This window comes from Mus caroli, chromosome 1 (assembly GCF_900094665.2).
Source record: "Mus caroli chromosome 1, CAROLI_EIJ_v1.1, whole genome shotgun sequence".
In the NCBI taxonomy this organism is placed as follows: Eukaryota; Metazoa; Chordata; class Mammalia; order Rodentia; family Muridae; genus Mus; species Mus caroli.
In genome coordinates, this window is record NC_034570.1 from 47388595 (window position 1) to 47408744 (window position 20150).

Sequence of the window (20150 nt, forward strand, 5' to 3'; positions counted from 1 at the left end):
CTCTTGACCTATGGTTGACTTTACTTTATCCTGTTTACAATATTCAAGCAGGAAGCTCTTGGATTAAATGTGTGTGCTAAGNCTGAGCTACAACACAACTAAAATCAGCTTTTCCAGTAAATAACACAATCTCAGGGTTCACAGTGTGACCCTATATCCTGCAACAAACTTGCATACATTTATTAAAAGATTTGTTTAGGATTATAACATTATACCACATAGTGATATAAAACACCTGGGTTTGAGTTAACTTCTCCAACAGTGTATAGGAGGAAATGAAAAAATAATGCTGACATTAGCTAATTATATTCCCTGCATGTTATCTGATCATTAATAGTGTTCATTGTTATACTAAAATACTTGATTACTAAGCCCATACAATAGTAAAATGAATTTAAGTACTCATTTTCTACTTATTGGCATAACACAAAAAATAATTATCAACGATTGTGATAACAGTGCTTTGTGAGATGTGGGAAAAGTGAGGTGGTTATAGACTGGAGAAAGTATGTATGATTTTCTGGTGTCCTGGTGGGAATTCCACATACACACACAGCATTAAGATTCACATGCACCAAGTATGTGAACTACACAAAGATGCTTCCAAGGTGGGACTAAAATTACATAAGCAACAGCTTGTCTCGTCACGATGAAAGCACCTGCATGCAGCTGCACACAATCAGGCAGACATGCTGCTACAGCCTGAGCGCCACTGGCAGAGACACCATTTTGTTCCACCTTAAATGAGTCATTGCAAAATATCCATTTCAGATTAAACCACTCATTTCCTCTAAGTTATCTGCAATGGTTGTTGCTAATAACTAAACGAATTTGACTCAATCTAGAATCCTCTCTGCTCATGTCTGTCAGTGTTTCCAGACAAGTCTAACTGAGGAGGGAAGACCTACCCTGAATGTGGGCAGCACTGTCCCACACAGTAGGTAATCATAAGTAAATTATAAATAAAAATGAGAAAGTAAGGTGAGTACTAGCACCCACCTCTCTGTCTCCCATGTTGTGGCAGACTGTCCCTTTCAACTGCAAGCCCAAAACAAAGCCTTTAAACTGCCTTTGTCAAACATTTTGTCACAGCAAGAAGGAACTAATACATCAATTACCAATTAGACTTTGAATAGTAATTTATGCCTTATAAATTACTACCGAATCATTAGTCTACTTATTAATGACATATTTATAGGAACATTAATAATTCATCATTTTTCCTAAAAATAATAAATATATCCAATTACCTTGTGAATGGACTTAATCATAGTCCTCTCTAACTCAACCAACCACTTCTCCACCTGGCCCCTGGCTTTGGCTGTTGAAATGGTATCTACAAGAGCCACAACTTCTCCCTCACTACTCTTCATATGTGTAATATCCAAAGTTTCTGTAAATTCGACCTTTGCAATTCCTTCAAAGCATTTCTTGAGGTGAGGCTGCACTCTGTTGGAAAAAAAAATTAAACAATTGATCAAAGTAATACAGTTCCTCACATATCAGGGTTCTTTGTATACTAATCTTCCTTTAACATTTAAATGGGTACAAAGCAGTAGGCATATCTTTGTTGTCAATTCAATGAACTGAGAGATGCTAAATAGGAGCACAGTGAACCAAGCAGTTTTAGGTACAGCACTCTAGAAGGTCTTCCAGCACTGTGAGCCAGTCTTCCAATGCACATAGCCATTTCAAGTGGGATCTTCAACAGTGTTGAAACTCACGGGCTTGGCTTTAGTATCTAAGTACTTTACAGCTTGGTAAGTCAACAGGTCTAGCATACCCACCATCTTTCTGGCCAGTGTAACACAAACTGTGACTAACACCTCACTTGGGCACATTTTCAGCTTTATCCATCTTTAAATGAGCAAAGAGAAGTAGTGAATAAAACACATGGAAATATGAGCCTGAACTTATCTGTCTGGAATCTGTGGCTTTTCCTGTGTGTGTACAAGCTATACAATAAACTAAATTGTTCAATAAAATATTTATACACTGCCTGTTTTAGGTCAGATTTCTACCTGAGGATTGAGGAAAGTGCAATTTAAAAACAACAACAAAACCTAGTGAAATCCTTTGCTACTGTGGGAGCTTGTTCTGCTAAGGAGGAGGAGAAGCAGTCAGCACACATATTAGAGCCCATGCCTGTGACAGCAAATATGAAGAAGGAAAACAAGACAAAGACAAGCCTCAGGGAGAAGTGGCCAGAGCAAGCTGACTGTCAGAAGTATACCATTTTCAGTTGAGTGGATGTGAGTGGTCTCCCTTAGTGGCAGATGTCGCCTCCAGGACCTCCAGGATACAGATGAACAGGTTAATGGATGCTGAAGGGATGTGCTAAAGCCAGTGGTTCTTAAGCTTCCTAATACTGCTACCCTTTAATACAGTTCCTGGTGCTGTGGTGACCCCAACCATAACATTATTTCCTTTGTTACTTCATAATTCTTACTTTGCTACCACTATGAATCATAATCTAAATATCTAATTATTTTATTATATTAATATGCAATATGTTGCAAAATAATTTGTAAAGTACTTAAGTGATAAAAATATAAAACTTTTAAAATATAAATATCCCAAAAGAGTCCTGACCCACAGGCTGAGAAGCACTGAGCAGAGACCCATGGACCATGAAGGAGATGGCTGCCCCTGTTACAGGAGAGCTTCAAGGAAGTGGGTGGGGCAAAGCAGAGTGAAAAGGCCACTAAAGCCAAGCTTCAGGCTCTCTAGCTTCCTCTCAAAAGCTACAACTGTCAGCATGCGCTTGTTACAAAAATAAGAAGTAAACAACATCCACCTAAACAGGCTAGCTGTCAACCTCATCCCTATTTGTGACATATTTGAGAATGGCCCACCGCTGAGACCATAGAAGCCATAAAGAACCACAATGTCTGGCTTTTATTGATGTACTTTGAATATGGATGAAAAGATCAATATGGTGAAGAGGAGAGGTGGATCTCAAAATCTTAAAAAAAATATGCAGTAAAATAAAAGTTCCACTCCAAGGTCCATGCCCTTCAGAAATAATTATGCAGAAACATAATGTATATTTTTAATAACTGATAACCTATAATTGCAAATAATCTTAGAATATTCTTGTTCATATAAATGTAGCTAACTGCCCATCACTATTTATGTTCTATCTTATTCCAAAATATTAAATTTGACCAGATGAGTGTAGTTGAGCATCTGGGGATGGACGCACTTACCGGGTGGGATCCTTAGTCTCAGACAGGATCTCGAGGAGCTCATCATTCGACAGGAAAAAGAACCTGGGGAAGAAGAGGCGCTTCTTTTCCAAGTACTCATTCAGCCCTTTAAGAATGAGCTCCAAGAGTTCATTGGACTTTTTCAGCCTCTCCAGCATTCGCTCGATAGTCACAACTGCCAGGACTTGCTTATTCTAAAAATAGTAAGCAAACAGCACTTGTCTCAGTTTGATTTCTGTCCCTGGGATAAACACTATGACCAAAAGCAATTCATGGAAGAAAGGGTGTTGTCCATCTAACATCTCCAGGTCACAGCCCATCACTGAGGAAACCAAGGAAGCAGCCCAAGCTGAAACCTGAACATGGGCTGGAGAGTGTGCTGGACCCTTCCATATCAGTCATTATTCAAGAAAATACCCCACAATCATGCACATAGGCCAGTCTGAGAAAGGCAATTGCTCAGTGGAGGTTCCCTCTTCCCAGGAGCCTTTAGTTTGTATAAAGTTGAGAAAAAACTACCCAGTTCAGCACGCAATTCAAAATAGTAGTTATTAATTTTTATTTATATTTTTGAAGGACATTCAATATTTAGAAAGAAACAGGTATTGTGGTGAACAGGTTCATTATATTAGATCTTTATGATTTTATTTGGTTTTGATGGGTTTTGTAGAAAGGGTTTCTCTATGTTGGTCTGGGACTCACTATGTAGACCAAGTTGGTTTCTACATTAAAAGCAGTCCTCCTCCTTCTTCTTCCCTATTGCTGGGATTATGGGCATGCTTCACTACACAGCAGAAAGCAGGGTTTTTTTTTTTTCATTTTTTATTAGATATTTTCTTCATTTACATTTCAAATGCTATCCCAAAAGTCCCCTATACCCCGACCCCCCTCCTCCCCAACCCACCCACTCCCGCTTCATGGCCCTGGCATTCCCCTGGACTGGGGCATATGATTTTCCCAAGACCAAGGGTCACTCCTCCCATTGATGGCCGATTAGGTCATCCTCTGCTATATATGCAATTAGAGACACGAGCTCAGGGGGTACTGAGTTCATATTGGTGATATTCCTATAGGGTTGCTGACCCCTTTAGCTCCTTGGGTACTTTCTCTAGCTCTTTCTTTAGGGGCCCTGTGTTACATCCAATAGATGACTGTGAGCATCCATTTCTGCATTTTCCAGGCACTGGCATAGCCTCACAAGAGATAGCTATATCAGGTCCTATCAGCAAAATCTTGCTGGCATATGAAATACTGTCTGGGTTTGTTGGTTGTATAGGGGATGGATTCCCAGGTGGAGCAGTCTCTGGATGGTCCTTTCTTCTGTCTCAGCAACAAACGTTGTCTCCATAACTCCTTCCATGTGTATTTTGATCCCCATTCTAGGAAGGAAGGAAGTATCCATATTTTGGTCTTCCTTCTTCTTGATTTTCATGTGTTTTGCAAATTGTATCTTGGGTAGTCTAAGTTTATGGGTTAATATCCACTTATCAGTGAGTGCATATCCTGTGTGTTCTTTTGTGATTGGGTTACCTCACTCAGGAGGAAATCTTCCAGATTCATCCATTTGCCTAAGAATTCCATAAATTCATTGATATTGACTGATGAGTAGTACTCCATTGTGTAAACATTATCTGTAACTATTGTGTGTACACATTATCTGTAACTATTCCTATGTTGGGGGAAATCTGGGTTGGTTCCAGCTTCCGGCAATTATAAATAAGGCTGCTATGAAAATAGTGGAGCATGTGTCCTTATTACAAGTTGGAACATCTTCTAGGTATATGCCAAGGAGAGGTATTGCTGGATCTTCCGGTAGTATTATGTCCAATTTTCTGAGGAACCTCTAGACTGAATTCCAGAGTTGTTGTACCAGCTTGCAATCCCACCAACAATGGAGGAGTGTTCCTCTTTCCCCGCATCCACACCAGCATCTACTGTCACCTGAATTTTTGATCTTAGCCATTCTGACTGGTATGAGTTGGAATCTCAGGGTTGTTTTGATTTGCATTTCCTGATGATTATGGATGTTGAACATTTTTTAGGTGTTTCTCGGCCATTTGGTATTCCTCAGTTGAGAATTCTTTCTTTAGCTCTGTACCCCATTTTTAATGGGGTTATTTGAATTTCTGGAATCTAGCTTCTAGAGTTCTTCATATATATTGGTTATTAGTCCTTTATCTGATTTAGGATAGATAAAGATCCTTTCCCAGTCTGTTGGTGGCCTTTTTGTCTTATTGATGGTGTCTTTTGCCTTACAGAAGCTTTGCAATTTTATGAGGTCCTATTTGTCAATTCTCGATCTTACAGCACAAGCCATTGCTGTTCTATTCAGGAATTTTCCCCCACTGCCCATATCTTCGAGGCTTTACCCCACTTTCTCCTCTATAAGTTTCAGTGTCTCTGGTTTTAGGTGGAGTTCCTTGATCAACTTAGATTTGACCTTAGTACAAGGAGATAAGAATGGATCAATTAGCATTCTTCTACATGATAACTGCCAGTTGTGCCAGCACCATTTGTTGAAAATGCTGTCCTTTTTTTCCACTGGATGGTTTTAGCTCCCTTGTCAAAGATCAAGTGACCATAGGTGTGTGGGTTCATTTCTGGGTCTTCAATTCTATTCCATTGGTCTACCTGTCTGTGGCTGTACCATTACCATGCAGTTTTTATCACAATTGCTCTGTAGTACAGCTTTAGGTCAGGCATGGTGATTCTACCAGAGATTCTTTTATCATTGAGAAGNNTTTNTGCTATCCAAGGTTTTTTGTTATTCCAGATGAATTTNCAAATTGCCCTTTCTGACTCAGTGAAGAATTGAGTTGGAATTTTGATGGAGATTGCATTTAATCTGCAGATTGCTTTCAGCAAGATAGCCATTTTCACTATATTGATCCTGCCAATCCATGAGCAAGGGAGATCTTTCCATCTTATGGGATCTTCTTTGATTTCTTTCTTCAGAGACTTGAAGTTCTTGTCATACAGATCTTTTGCTTCCTTAGTTAGAGTCACACCAAGGTATTTTACATTGCTTGTGACTATTGAGAAGGTTGTTGTTTCCCTAATTTCTTTTTCATCCTGTTTATCCTTTGTGTAGAGAAAAGTCACTGATTTGTTTGAGTTAATTTTATATCCAGCTACTGCACTGAAGCTGTCTATCAGGTTTAGGAGTTCTCTGGTGGAATTTTTAGGCTCACTTATATATACTATCATATCATCTGCAAATAGTGATATTTTGACTTCTTCCTTTCCAATTTGTATCCCCTTGATCTCCTTTTGTTGTCGAATTGCTCTCGATAGGACTTTAACTACTATATGGAATAGGAAGGGAGAAAGTGGGCAGCCTTGTCTAGTCCCTGATTTTAGTGGAAATGCTTCCAGTTTCTCTGCATTTAGTTTGATGTTGGCCACTGGTTTGCTGTATATTGCTTTTATTATGTTTAGGTATGGGTCTTGAATTCCTGATCTTTCCATGACTTTTATCATGAAGGGGTGTTGGATTTTGTCAAATGCTTTTCTAGCATCTAATGAGATGATCATGTGATCTTTGTCTTTGAGTTTGTTTATATAGTGTATTACGTTGATAGATTTCTGTATATTAAACCATCCCTGCATCCCTGGGATGAAGACTACTTGGTCATGATGGATGATTGCAAGAATTTTATTGAGTATTTTTTGCATCGAAATTCATAAGAGAAATTGGTCTGAAGTTCTCTTTCTTTGTTGGATCTTTGTGTGGCTTAGGTATCAGAGTAATTTTGGCTTCATAGGGTAGAGTACATTCTGTTTCTATTTTGTGGAATATTTTGAGTTTGGATTAGGTCTTCTTTGAATGTTTGATAGTACTCTGTACTAAACCCATCTGGTCCTGGGATTTTTTTGATTGGGAGACTTTTAATGACATAGTTCTACCTGACAACCCAGCAATACTACTCCTGGGCATATACCCAAAAGATGCTCCAACATGTAATAAAAACACATGCTCCAATAAGTTCATAGCAGCCTTATTTATAATAGAAGCTTGAAAGAACCCAAATGTCTTTCAACACTGGAATGAATACAGAAAATGTGGTATATTCATACAATGGAGTACCACTCAGCTATAAAAAAACAATGACTGCATGAAATTATTAGGCAAATGGATGGAATTAGAAAATAACATCCTGAGTGAGGTAATTTAGTCTCAAAAGAACCCACATGGTATGCAGTCAGTGGTAAGTGGATATTAGCCCAAAAGTTCAGAATACCCAAGGTACAATTCACAGGCTACATGAAGCTCAAGAAGAAGGAAGACCAAAGTGTGGGTGCTTCAGTCCTTCTTAGAAGGAGGAACAAAATACTCAAGGAGGAAATACAGAGACAAACTGTAGAGCAGAGACTGAAGGAAAGGCCATCCAGAGACTGCCTCGCCTAGGCACCCATCCTATATATAGACACCAAATTCAGACACCCTTGCAAATGCCAAGAAGTTCATGCTGACAGGAGCCTGATATAGTTTTTTCCTGAACGGCTCTGTGAAATCTTGATAAATACAGAGGGGGATGCTCACAGTCAACTATTGGACTGAGCACGAGATCCACAATGGAGGATTTAGAGATAGGACTGAAGAAGCTGAAGGCGTTTGCAGCCCCATAGGAAGAACAATGTCAACCAACAAAAGAGTATACATGGAGGGACCTATAGTTCCAACTGCATATGTAGCAGAGAATGGCCTTGTCAGACATCAGTGAGAGGAGAGAGGCCCTTGGTCCTGTGAAGGCTTGATGCCTCAGTGTAGGGGAATGCCAGGTTGAGGGGGTAGAAGTGGGGGGGGGAGTTGAATGGGGGCACACCCTCATCTATGAGGAACAGGGAGAGAGAGAATGGGATAGGGGGTTTCCAGAGTGGAAACCAGGAAAAGGGATAACATTGAAATGTAAATAAATAAAATATCCAATAAAAAGGAGAGATTTAATTTTCTGAGCCCCACTAAAAAAAGAGAAAAGCAAAGAAAGTGTTTTCTTTCTGCTGGAGCTGGCAATGGAAACCAGGGCCCTGCATGTGCTGAAGGATGATTCAGCCCTATCTCTAGTCCTAGAATAAAATTCACATGTGAAACAATTTTCAACTGATATTTTGGTATAACTTTCAGTCATAGTTGAGTACAATTGAAAAAATAAGTTTTTAGTTAATCTTAAAATTCAGTATTTACTCTTAAATTGGCATCTTCTTGTTTGAATTTCATATAACCTTCCTAGAATATCCTATTACATTCCTGGCTACAGTGGGAAGTTGGGAACACTGTGGCTTGAGGTGTTCCCAACATAACTTTTATGTGAAAGATTTTGATGAAGGGACCCTGGTATAGATGTCTCGTATGAGTATATGCCAGTGCCTGGCAAAAACAGAAGTGGATGCTCACAGTCATCTATAAGATGGAACACAGGGTCCCCAATGGAGAAGCTAGAGAAAGCACCCAAGGAGCTGAAGGGGTCTGCAACCCCATAGGTGGAACAACAATATGAACTAACCAGTATCCCCAGAGCTCATGTCTCTAGGTGCATATGTAGCAGAAGATGGCCTGGTCGGCCATCAATGGAAAGAGAGGCCCATTGGTATTGCAAACTTTATATGCCCCAATATAGGGGAATGCCAGGACCAAGAAGTGGGAGTGGTTGGGTAGGGGATGGGGGGGTAGGGTATAGGGAACTTTCGGGATAGCATTTGAAATTTGAAATGAATATAAAGAAAATATCTAATAAACAAAGGAATTGTTTCTGAAAAAAGAAAGTTATGATGTTCAATTATTAGAATAACTAGGTTTTGTCCAGTAAATATAGTCTCTGATTAACAAAAAATAAGCTCCCCATCCAAAAACAACAACAACAACAACAACAACAACAACAACAAAACATTTAAGTACAGCCAATAAGTTGACCATTTCCCATCTGAAATGCTTAGAACAGATATGCTTTATATTTAAAAGCTGTGTGGGTTGTGAAATATTTGTAAACACTTTACTGGTTAAACATCTTAAATTTGAAAGTCAAAAATCCAAAATAAAAGGTTCAGTATTTAAGGTATCACATGTTTTTAATTAGATATGCTAAAGCTGTTTTAAGTTTTTGAGGTCAATTCTACTTAGCCAGGTTAGTGCAATGGCTCTGATTCAAATACAAACTTCCAAATGGTCTGTACGCATTTGCATATGGACTAAAACCACAGAAAGGTATCCTAACATGCCTGGAAGACAACTCACACTGAGACAGACTCAGGCTTGGACAAAGCAAAGGTCACTGGTTAGACATGCTGACATCTATTCTGCCCTCTACTCCCTGTACCCGTCTATCATATATCATGTGTTTAATCTCTATTCTTTAAAATGGGGAACACAGCTCTTTCTCAAAGTTGGTGTAAAGACAGAAATGAAAGAATCCTGGACCCTCTAATCTCTGCCTGGCTGCCAATGATTAGCTTAGATATGATTGCAAGGTGCTTTAATAGATGCTACTAGAAATTTAGAATTTAGTGTGGTTTCCTGGGATCCTTTATGTATATTATAATTTTTGATTAAGGAAATGATTTTATAGTGTGTGTGTGTTTGTGTGTGTGTGTTTGTGTGTGTGTGTGTTGTTCATAACCATCACTATTCTGGGAATCCCAAGTGAGGACTGATAAAATTGATTGACATGTCCAGACTAAATGACCTACAGAGCCTGAAGTTTTCATTTTGGCTAATGGAGAAAGATTTCTCATCCCCACTGCCAGGAGATTTACAGGAGATATAACATGTATATGTGTAATGGAATTAAGCTCCAACCATTTAGTAAGCTTCTGGAGGAATTACCTTCCTCATCTTAAGTCCCCAGACAGCAGAGAACTGGTAAGGACCTCATTAAACCTCTAGCACTTAGAGTAGTAGGGCAGGCTGACTACAGACCCATAAGGCTCTCCTGACTCAGACAATGGTTCTGTAAGGACTTGGAAATCTTTACGACCCAGAATATTACTATAGATCCCAGGCACCATTTACCTGAAATTGAATTTTCAGAGATATTTCAGAATAAACTCAGAAATCTTTAGAACTAGTAATAATTCCAGATCAGTCCCAATTATTCAACAGCTATCTCTCAAAGGCCCAGCTCTGTGTCATCCAGTTCTTGAGGCTTGGTAACAGTAGTGAACATAACAAAGATCCCAGACTCCATGAACAGTGAGGAGCACCAAAATAATAATAATAATAACAGAGGTAATGATTGATGAACTACACAGTCATCACATTCTCTCACATCCTTCTTACACTGGAAGATGCTGGGAATGAATGGTCTGAGGTGACCTGTGCCAAGCAGCTCCATCTCTGTCATTTTTCCCAGTAGCATGAGCTCGCTTATGGTCCCGGTGTCATGTTTTGGTAGTTCTCACAATATGTCGAGCCTTTATTATTACTCATGCTGTGGAGATCTGAGATCAGTGATCTCTGGTGTTACTATTCTGACGTGGTAAGCAGCAAGACTCACACCACATAAAACAGCAACTTCATCAATCTGGCTCCCCTGCCCCTCACACACAGCAGTGTTGAAACAAGGCCAATTAATAACCTTACAATGGTGTCCAACTGTTTAAGAGAAATTAAGTCAATGTCTCCCACTTTGAATGAAAAAACAGGGATGCAAGGAAGGTCTGCTGAAGGCCAGGACAGGCTCAGAGCTAAGATCACTGTGACAAACAGTTAATAATGCTGTGAATACAAGTTCTGGAGGGAAATTAAAAATACCACCACAGTGGACACATGAACAGGAATATAACAGCTTTATACTCAAATGGAGAATGTTCCAATGGTCTGGAAAGAAAGATATCTATGACCACAGACTTCTTTTAAAACGGGAGCACTGAAGAAGCTGCAGGAAAAAAAAATAAGCTTGTAGAGGTTGAGCTACAATGTTTAAGGAAAGAAACTGGGACCTGAAGCACACATTGGAATAGTCACTGCTATGAAGAAGTTACAGCTACCCAGAAGCTGTAGTAAAGGAACTGGTGAAGGTGGTCACACTGAAAGGCCAAATTTTGAATATAAGAAAAATAGTCTTTTGTCTTCTAAGACTTTCACAGCTATAAAGAAAAACCCGGTGCCAAGATTAACCAACAAAAAGCAGGCTGACTTCCTCTGTCAGAGACTGACTCTAAGTTGAAACTAGTACTTATTTACTGTAAAAGTAACTTTTATTCATCAGATGTAGTTGTCTCAGAGGCTGGCTGCTGAATAACCTCACCCTTACTAGCTCTTTCTGAACTCTGTCTGCCTGGTTTGACTCAGCAGTTCTTGGAGAGGTACAAAATCCTCTCCAAGCTGACTGATTCAAACTGGCTTTTCTCTGTTTCTGATGGAATTGCTCTGCTTAACATCAAACCAACTCTTATAATCAGTTTGAATCTTCTGGCTACACATTCTCTGGCTTCCCCTGTGTCTGGCTTGTAAAACTGTGCCAATAAAACTCCTCCTGATCCCTCCTGTTTTCTCTCTGTGTCCTCTTTCTCCTCTCTCTCTCTCTCTCTCTCTCTCTCTCTCTCTCTCTCTCTCTCTCTCTCTCTCTCTCTCTCTCTCTCTCTCTCTCTCTTACCTGTGCTGCCATGTGAGAATTGGGCATATCCTATCCTTCTCTAACACACCATTTTGTCTGCCCCTCAACTAGACATCACTTTGGAACATGGGTGCTTCCTTCTATAAACTAACCTTCTTTCATTGTCTGGGATTAAAGGTATGTGCTAAGGGCATGATTGTTTTCCAGCCAAAGTGTTTATTGGTGTATGGTGAGTTTGCATTCCAGTCAAATCACATAGACCTAGAAGGTCTTTGGATCTGATTCCTTGCCAGAGCAGCCATGCTGCAGGATTAAAATTCCTCTACAATTTACTGTTCCAGAAAACCTTAGGACCCTGAGGTTTCTTTTAAAACTTTTTAGCCTGTGCTCTCTGGATGGGACGACAATGTCTCAGTGATGGCACTCTTACAGCATGGATTACTTAATACTTAAGCCCACTTATAAGAATAACAGATTGAAAGAACGAAACAAAAGATTCCTTTCAAAATCTTATTTTCCTTGACAATACATCTGTTCATTCAAGAAATGTACAATAAAATTAATGTGTTCCTGCCTCCTAGCATAGCATGCATACTGCATCCCAAGTACAATTTTGACAGGTAAATCACTATTTCAATACATTCTGTAAAGCTTCTAGCTACTCAATGTGTAAGCATGGAGCCCTGAGTTCTGTCTCTAAAACCGATGTAACAATGACAGTAATGAGTGACACGCACTTTTATTCCAATCCTGGGGTGGCAAAGACAAGAGGATCCCTGGGATTCACTGGCTAGCTAGCATTAATGACTAAGCAAAGTAGGGAACTGCAGGGACAGATTCTTATACTAATTCCACCTTCAAAACATCATTTCCTTTGTTTTTAGCTGTAACTTTACATTGTGATCAGCATGCTCAGGAATGCACCCTTAAAATGAGCATGCCTCGGAAGAAATCAGCCCAAGACTCTATGAATACATGTAGTTCCCTGATTAAAATCCCCATGTTTGTTTGATTGGGAAAAGCCCAACATTGGAAATGATTCACCTTACCTGCTGTAGGTAATAAATCTTTATTATCTCATGTCTTTCCTGTGTTTATTTTAGCTCCTCATGGACCAAGATTCAAACCCACTGTATTTGGTTACAACAGAAGATGGTGTCATAAAAACTAAAATATTTAAAGAATGACATGAAAAGTTGACCTTTGGCCTCCATATCCACATGCACACATGTGCACTCGTGTACATGTGAACATACACAACAATTTAAAAAAAATAAACATGCACACAAAGCTACCAGAGATGGTGATGGTGATTCCTCTGATAACTCAGAGCCAAATAAACCAGAAACCTGGGAAGGAATTTCCATTCTAGGTGTCATTAAAAGACATTTGTGACTCACAAGAAGAGATCAAAACATGAACATTATCAAGTGCTTCAGAGAAATGTTTATAACCCGGGTGGATGACTTTGAATGATTTGCAAACTTGAATGGGGTAGTAGAAGATGCAGGAGGGATAGTAAGAGACTTAGAACCTCAAGCTGTCGCAGGATGGTACCAATGGCTTGACATCAGATGCTTTAACAAATTAGGTTTAGCAACAACAAGCTTCCTGAGGGGTAACCTGCTCCCTGTGAAGATGCTGTAACCACTATCCAAAGACAGAGTGTTTCCACTGTTACATAAGATTCGCAGGAGAAGTGGTGGCACATTTGACATAACTAACTCCAATTTAAAAAACTCTTCTGTGGGTAAAAAGCAAACTTCCATGCCACCAAGCCAAGCAGTACTACATGCTGAAGAGGGATCTCTTGTGAATAGCTCCTTCATTGCTGCTGCATTGTAAAGAATTTTCTCAAGGACCACAGCCTTCACCAGCCACCAAGCCACTGGCCAGCAGGTACCATCAATGTGGAGAGCCTTCACCAGCAAAAAAAGAGAGACCAGGAAGTTCTTTATCATGCTTGGCAGCAAAAGAATATTATTTTTTGTTTCATTTGTTTTTGTTTTTAACACATTTCTGTCCTGATACCATTTTTTTAACTTCTTCTTTTTCATGAATTGCAACACATTCTTTTTAAATTTGTAATCCTCTTTAAATTAACTTTTAAAGTTAGTTTACAAAGTAATAGGTTTCATTGTGATATTTTCATACATATAAATCATTGTTCTTTTTCTAATTCCCCACCCTCTTCCATGCCTCCTACCACTTCTTCCTGGTCCCTTTCTTCCTCAGATAGTCCTCCCTTCTGCTCCCATGCCATAAAGATTTTATTATCCTATCTTCTCCTCTCATAATCTCTGCATGCACACACACATACACACTCACATGTACACACACACAAAATACACATTTCACATACAGGACAAAGCACAAGTAACTGTCTTTCTGAACATGGCTTATTTTGCTTAACACAATGATCTCCAGGTTCTATCCCAACTTTTTCCTGAAAAATGTCATGATTTAATTTTTCTTCATACTTGAATAAAATTCCATTGTGCCTAGTAATGTCCCTAAGACAAACATTGCTCTTATGTTCTTCAGACTGTTCTGCCTCACCAATAGACAGACGGGCACATGACTTTCCTATACTGGGAAGCTAAAAACATCCCCTCAAAAACATGAAAATATAAGTGGGACTTGTTGAGAAGTCAAAAATGCTTCAACAGAAATGGGAAGGGCATGAGAGTTTAATGAAAAATACAACCAAAGCACATTAAACAGACGTATTATGATCTTATAATGAAATTCATTATATATAATTAATATATACTAATACAACTTCTGTTATTTGTAACCTGACATATCATAATTTTTGTGTGCAGTAGTCTAGAACAGAATCTGAGATATATCTGAGGTATGCATGAAGCAAGTTAGAAGACAGACACCACAAAAGAAGAAAAGCAACATGAGGTATCAAAACCAAAAGGCAATTCCATTTAAAATAAAGTGCTTCATATCCCTCTTCAGGAAGGTGACAGGTGAGCTGACTCCAAGGATGCAAGACGTTTTGCTGGAGATATTTACAAAAAATTGTTTCAGGAAAAGAGTTTTGCCAACTTAACAGCTCAAAGGAAGAATTCTAGGAGGTATAGAAACAGGAAGGGGAAGAGGGAGAGGAGAGAGATGAAGAAAAGAGAGGCATAGGAGGAAAGGGGAGGAGGAAGGAAGAAGAGAACAGAGGAAGAATAGAGGCACAAGAGAAAAGTGGAGGGAAAGGAGGGCAGAGGAAGGGTGAAGAGGCGGGAAGAAGAAGCCAGGGAAAGAAAGGGAAAGGAAGGGGAGGGGAGGAGAGGAAAAAGGAGGGGGGTAGCCGATGAAGCTGGAAGAGAATAGGCAAAGTAGGGGTTCTCTGACCTTACCAAAGGGATGGCACAGCCTATCTAGATTTCCAATTCAGTGCAAGAACCCCTGACATGTCTCTAGACAGACTGTGTTTCTCCCAGACACTGAAGATAGTTAATCTAGTAAGACAGTACTAGATTTCAACAACACAGGCCAAAGGTTTAGAAACTGACTTGTTCTGAGTATCTTATTGAATGAATTGGTAAATGTGGTAACCCTGTTTTAGTGCCTCAACCCCCAGACTCACACTCTCTGTGTCATCAAACATATATTTGACATTAATAAGAACCATATTCCTCAAAACACATCCATACATACAGACTGTCATCTTCCCTCAGCACAGCAAATAAATGAGTGTTTCTATTTCTATGAGCCATTCTGCTTTTTATGAGGTCAATGCTCATAGTAGGATCTATAAATCTCATGAGTGTCAGTCAATTGCCTCATTTCCCTTGTAATGTGTGTTCCTTGGGAGAAGCAATGTTGTGTGGAAGGAACAAAAAGAAATGTCAGGCAGGAAGTCAATGAGTGACAGTTCTCCAAGATGCTTGGTGTCTTAGTCAGGGTTTCTATTCCTGCACAAACATCATTACCAAGAAGCAAGTTGGGAGGAAAGGGTTTATTCGGCTTTCACTTCCATACTGCTGTTCATCACCAAAGGAAGTCAGGACTGGAACTCAAACAGGTCAGGAGCTGATGCAGAGGCCATGGAGGGATATTCTTTACTGGCTTGATTCCCCTGGCTTGCTCAGCCTGCTCTCTTATAGAACCCAAGACTACCAGCCCAGAGATGGTCCCACCCACAAGGGGCCTTTCCCCCTTGATTACTAATTGAGAAAATGCCTTACAGCTGGATCTCATGGAGGCATCTCCTCAACTGAAGCTCCATTCTCTGTGATAACTCCAGCTGTGTCAAGTTGACACAAAACTAGCCAGTACACTTGGCATGCAAAAAAGGAAAGATCTATCTGCTGCAGACAATCACTGTTCTCCATGCTGAAAAAAGCCAGCGTGTTCACCTCCTTCTTCAGGGCTGCATGGCTCCTAAAGGTGGGGTGGTCTCTCTGAATCATTATGCTAACATCTCCTATTGGAAGCTGGGGTAGTCATGCTGGCTAGTAGGCTCCATAGTGGTAAGCCTTTACACAGTCCTTATGCTGCCACTGAGATTTCTTTTCTCTTTGTCTGGATTAACCACATATATGCTCCATGAGAAGAGTTTTAGATTTTGCTTATCCTGCCTTGATTATGAGTTCCCTTGACCTTCAAAGGTTCTCCAGGCTTTATTTCATACCTCACTGTGCACAAACTGGATGATGCTAGCTAGCATTCAGAAAATATGTCAACTGGTCAACTAGATAATTGAAAACACTTCAACTGGTCAACTGGATAATTACGTACATCCTTTTGTAGTTGTGCCTTCTACTAAGCATTCATTTAGAATGTAAGTATGCTCAAAACATAGTCTGGTCCATGACCCCTTAGATACCTCTTCATCAAAGTTCCTTGATATAAATCCTTTCAATCTTTGTTCTTCTAAACAAGTATGCTACTGACCATGATATTTTGGGATACACTGTGTGGAGGTGTCTCTGTATATTTAATTGTTAATTTTGTACCAGCAAAAAGCTAAATACTGGCCAGATCTTGTTAATGTTATTGCTATGGCCCATCAACAGTCTTATATTTTATAAATATTTGTTCCTTCCTCACCTACTTAAGGCAATCTAGAATTGTATCTCATCGGCTTTAATAACGAGTTGAAGATCAATAGGTGGGCAGGAAGTGGAAGGTGGAATGTCTAGGCAGAGATAGGGACTCTGGGAGAAGAACTGAGAGGTGCGAGGTTCAGCTAGCAGACAGAATAGATGGACCAGAGAAGAGCCGAGAGGGACATCTGGTCATGTGGCAGGACACAGTGCCAAGATTGGTAGGTAGAGTAGCTGGGAAACCTCCCTAGCTGAAAGGCCTAAGCTTTAAAGTATTAAAAGCCTCTGAGTCATTAATTATATAACTGGTAGGTCCAAGAAAGTCCTGTTATAATGATCAATGCAAGAACACACTCTCATGCTTTTGGACCATCTGTTTTCTAAATAAGGCTTTAAAGTAAATCACTAATTAGCTCAAATGGGTGTATTGGGAAGGTCCCCTTCCTACTCTTCTGGAAGGCTACACTTAAATGTCTACTTCTGAAAGGTACCAGCATATTTTACTTAAATGTCCATAAATTGGGATCTAACTTCCCTTAGGTCATATCAAAGACTTTACTTTGGTTTCATCTCACTGAAATAAGACATAGTGTTTGTTTGGTTAACAGAACCACACATACCTCTTGGAGTCTCTGATAACTGCATTCATATCAACACATTTGACCATATCTAAGAGGGTCTTTACTCCCCAGACAAGCATTATTGCAATACATTGTTACCCATATTTTCAACATGGTTCTGCCAAGACTTCTAGAAAGAGTCAGCAGAATTTGAGGTGCTGAGTACTGTAAGTCAGTCAAACACACTCAAATATCCCCCACTTTCATCTCTCACCACCCTCCCTTTTTCTCAATGAATAACTGCATTTCCCAGAACAAGTCCAGCAAGACAATATAACTATAATCGAAGTCAGCAAGTCATTGGACTTGACTCTATTTTTTGGGATATGTCAAGCCTCATCTCTAAGAAAAGCAATTACAGATGTTCTTTGTCCTTGAAAGCATCTTAAGCAGAGAATTTAAAACATTAAGTTATGCTATTTCATTACATCTCTGGTGCCTAAAAAATCATTCCTGTTGTGGATTTGGTTTAATGTTTATATTACTGGTTCCCAAATTGCATGAGAATCCCACATGTAAGACATTGTGGGTCTCTGTTCCCAGTTGGTTCTAATTAGTAAATAAAGTTGTGGACAGGGCAAGGAGAGAGGTAGGACTTAAGATATTCCAGGGAAGGCAACCCAAAGAAATAAGATTTAGTACCACCATGCCAGGGAAGCAAAAGGATCAGGCTTGAAAGCTACAGAAGAGAGAGAGAGAGAGAGAGAGAGAGAGAGAGAGAGAGAGAGAGAGAATACAATCATGCAAGAGCCAGGAAAGAGTGGACCCCAGGGTCTTCTCGCCCACTTTGGGTCTAGAATGACAAAGATGGAATATAGATTTCAGTAGTAGTTCAGAAATATTGGAGAGGAGGCGTTAGGAATGTGGAAGTTTGAGAGTGGCTCATCCACTGTACATATTTAAAACATATTAAGTATACGGTTGAGTGTGTGTGTGTGTGTGTGTGTGTGTGTGTGTATGTGTCTGTGTGTGTCTGTGTGTGTGTCCTTTCTTTTTAAATTCTTTATAGTTCAGTCTTTATCCTCCTCCCAGTCCCTCTGACTGTTCATCATCCCATACCTACTCTTCCTCTCACCCCACCCCTACACCCTGTCTCAAAGAGGATGTCCCCACTCCTATTCCACCATACCTCCCCACTCTCTGGAGCCTCAAGTCTCTTAGGGGTGAGGTTCATCTTCTCTCACTGAGTCTGGACCCAGTAGTCCTCTGCTGTGTATGTGTTGGGGGACTCATATCAGCTGGTGTATGATGCCTGGTTGGTGGCTCAGTGTCTTTTGGTAAGGAACTCATGCTGCCAAAGCTGCCACTGCTGCCACTACCACCACCACCATCGGAGAGATTAAGGCAGATTAACCAACTACAGCAACATATGAGGACCAAAGTGGGACTTGAACTCATTATTAAAAATTAATTAGCGATTCTCAAATATGCCATGATGCTAGATTAGGAGGTGAGGAGAATTGGGTATTGCCAGAACCACATGATTCCTCCCCAAGTCACATAGGTTTGGTGCTAGGACAAAAGGCATGCATGCTAAATTGGCACATAATTCTGGAGTTTGTAGCTTGAGACTAGGACACACCCAGGTCAACAAAAGTATGTAGGCAATGGGCTAAGCATTCGGCCAGATGCTCTATTTTGTTCTGGGCTACTGTGAAGAGCTTAGACACAGATGCTGAGAGCTCCTACTGAGATAAGAAAGGTTGAAGAGAATAGGCCTAAATATGATAGGAATTAGAGAAAGCTATATTGTTCTAAGGATAGAAAGTTATGTCTGGTAATAGGCTCATACAGAGATATAGAAACAAATTTAATTGAATTTAAATACATAGTAAAGGATGTAAATTCAAGTTATATAAAGAGAAAGGGGATATATATTAATTTAATATATTAATATTAATCTCCATAGAAGGAAGATTTTAAGTATACATAGATGAATAAATAAATTTAGGCCTTGTTCTCACTGTTAAAAATTAATCGTATAAGAATAAGAGAGAGGCACTTTCCCGGCCAGAGGATAGGTGTCTGCCCGGCCTGGGAGTGCTTTGACTGAGCATCAGCGGCAGACATCTTGGTTCCAGGACTCCGCCGAGAGTATTCTGCACAGATGAGGGTGTAGAATACAGAAGCTAGCAGCTTCTGGGACAGGCCGAAGCAACTCAACTTCGGGGACAGGTCCTGTTTTGGGCCTTCATCTTCGGCCAGGAGGGAGGTCCGAACGCCAGATATCTGTGCACCTTCCCTGTAAGAGGAGAGCTTGCCTGCAGAGAGTACTCTGAACACTGAAACTCAGGAGAGAGCTAGTCTCCCAGGTCTGCTGATAGAGGCTAACAGAATCACCTGAGGAACAAGCTCTAACCAGAGACAACTAAATCAACTACCTCCAGAGATTACCACATAGCGAAAGGTAAAGGTAAGAATCTTACAAACAGAAACCAAGACCACTCACCATCACCAGAACCCAACACTCCCACCTCGCCCAGACCAGGGCACCCCAAGAAAAGCTAGACCCGGATTTAAAAGCATATCTCATGATGATGATAGAGGACACCAAGAAGGACTTTAATAACTCACTCAAAGAAATACAGGAGAACACTACTAAACAAACAGAAGATCTTAAAGAGGAAGCACAAAAATCCCTTAAAGAATTACAGGAAAACACGACCAAAGAGGTGATGGAATTGAATAAAACCATCCAAGACCTAAAAAGGGAAG

The 20150-nt window shown here is 40.0% G+C and overlaps 1 protein-coding gene across 1 annotated transcript in view; it reads right to left on the reverse strand.

Moving 5' to 3' along the window:
• Nucleotides 1-11827, reverse strand: part of LOC110295239 (dynein heavy chain 7, axonemal-like) — a 25836-nt gene extending 14009 nt beyond the window's left edge. Inside the window, exons 1-3 of the mRNA XM_021163729.1 lie at nucleotides 11801-11827; nucleotides 3210-3403; nucleotides 1251-1449 (exon numbers count right to left, since the gene is read on the reverse strand). Coding sequence (XP_021019388.1) covers nucleotides 1251-1449; nucleotides 3210-3403; nucleotides 11801-11827 — 420 coding nt within the window. The remainder of the gene's footprint in view (nucleotides 1-1250; nucleotides 1450-3209; nucleotides 3404-11800) is intronic.
• Nucleotides 11828-20150: the final 8323 nt, after the last annotated feature.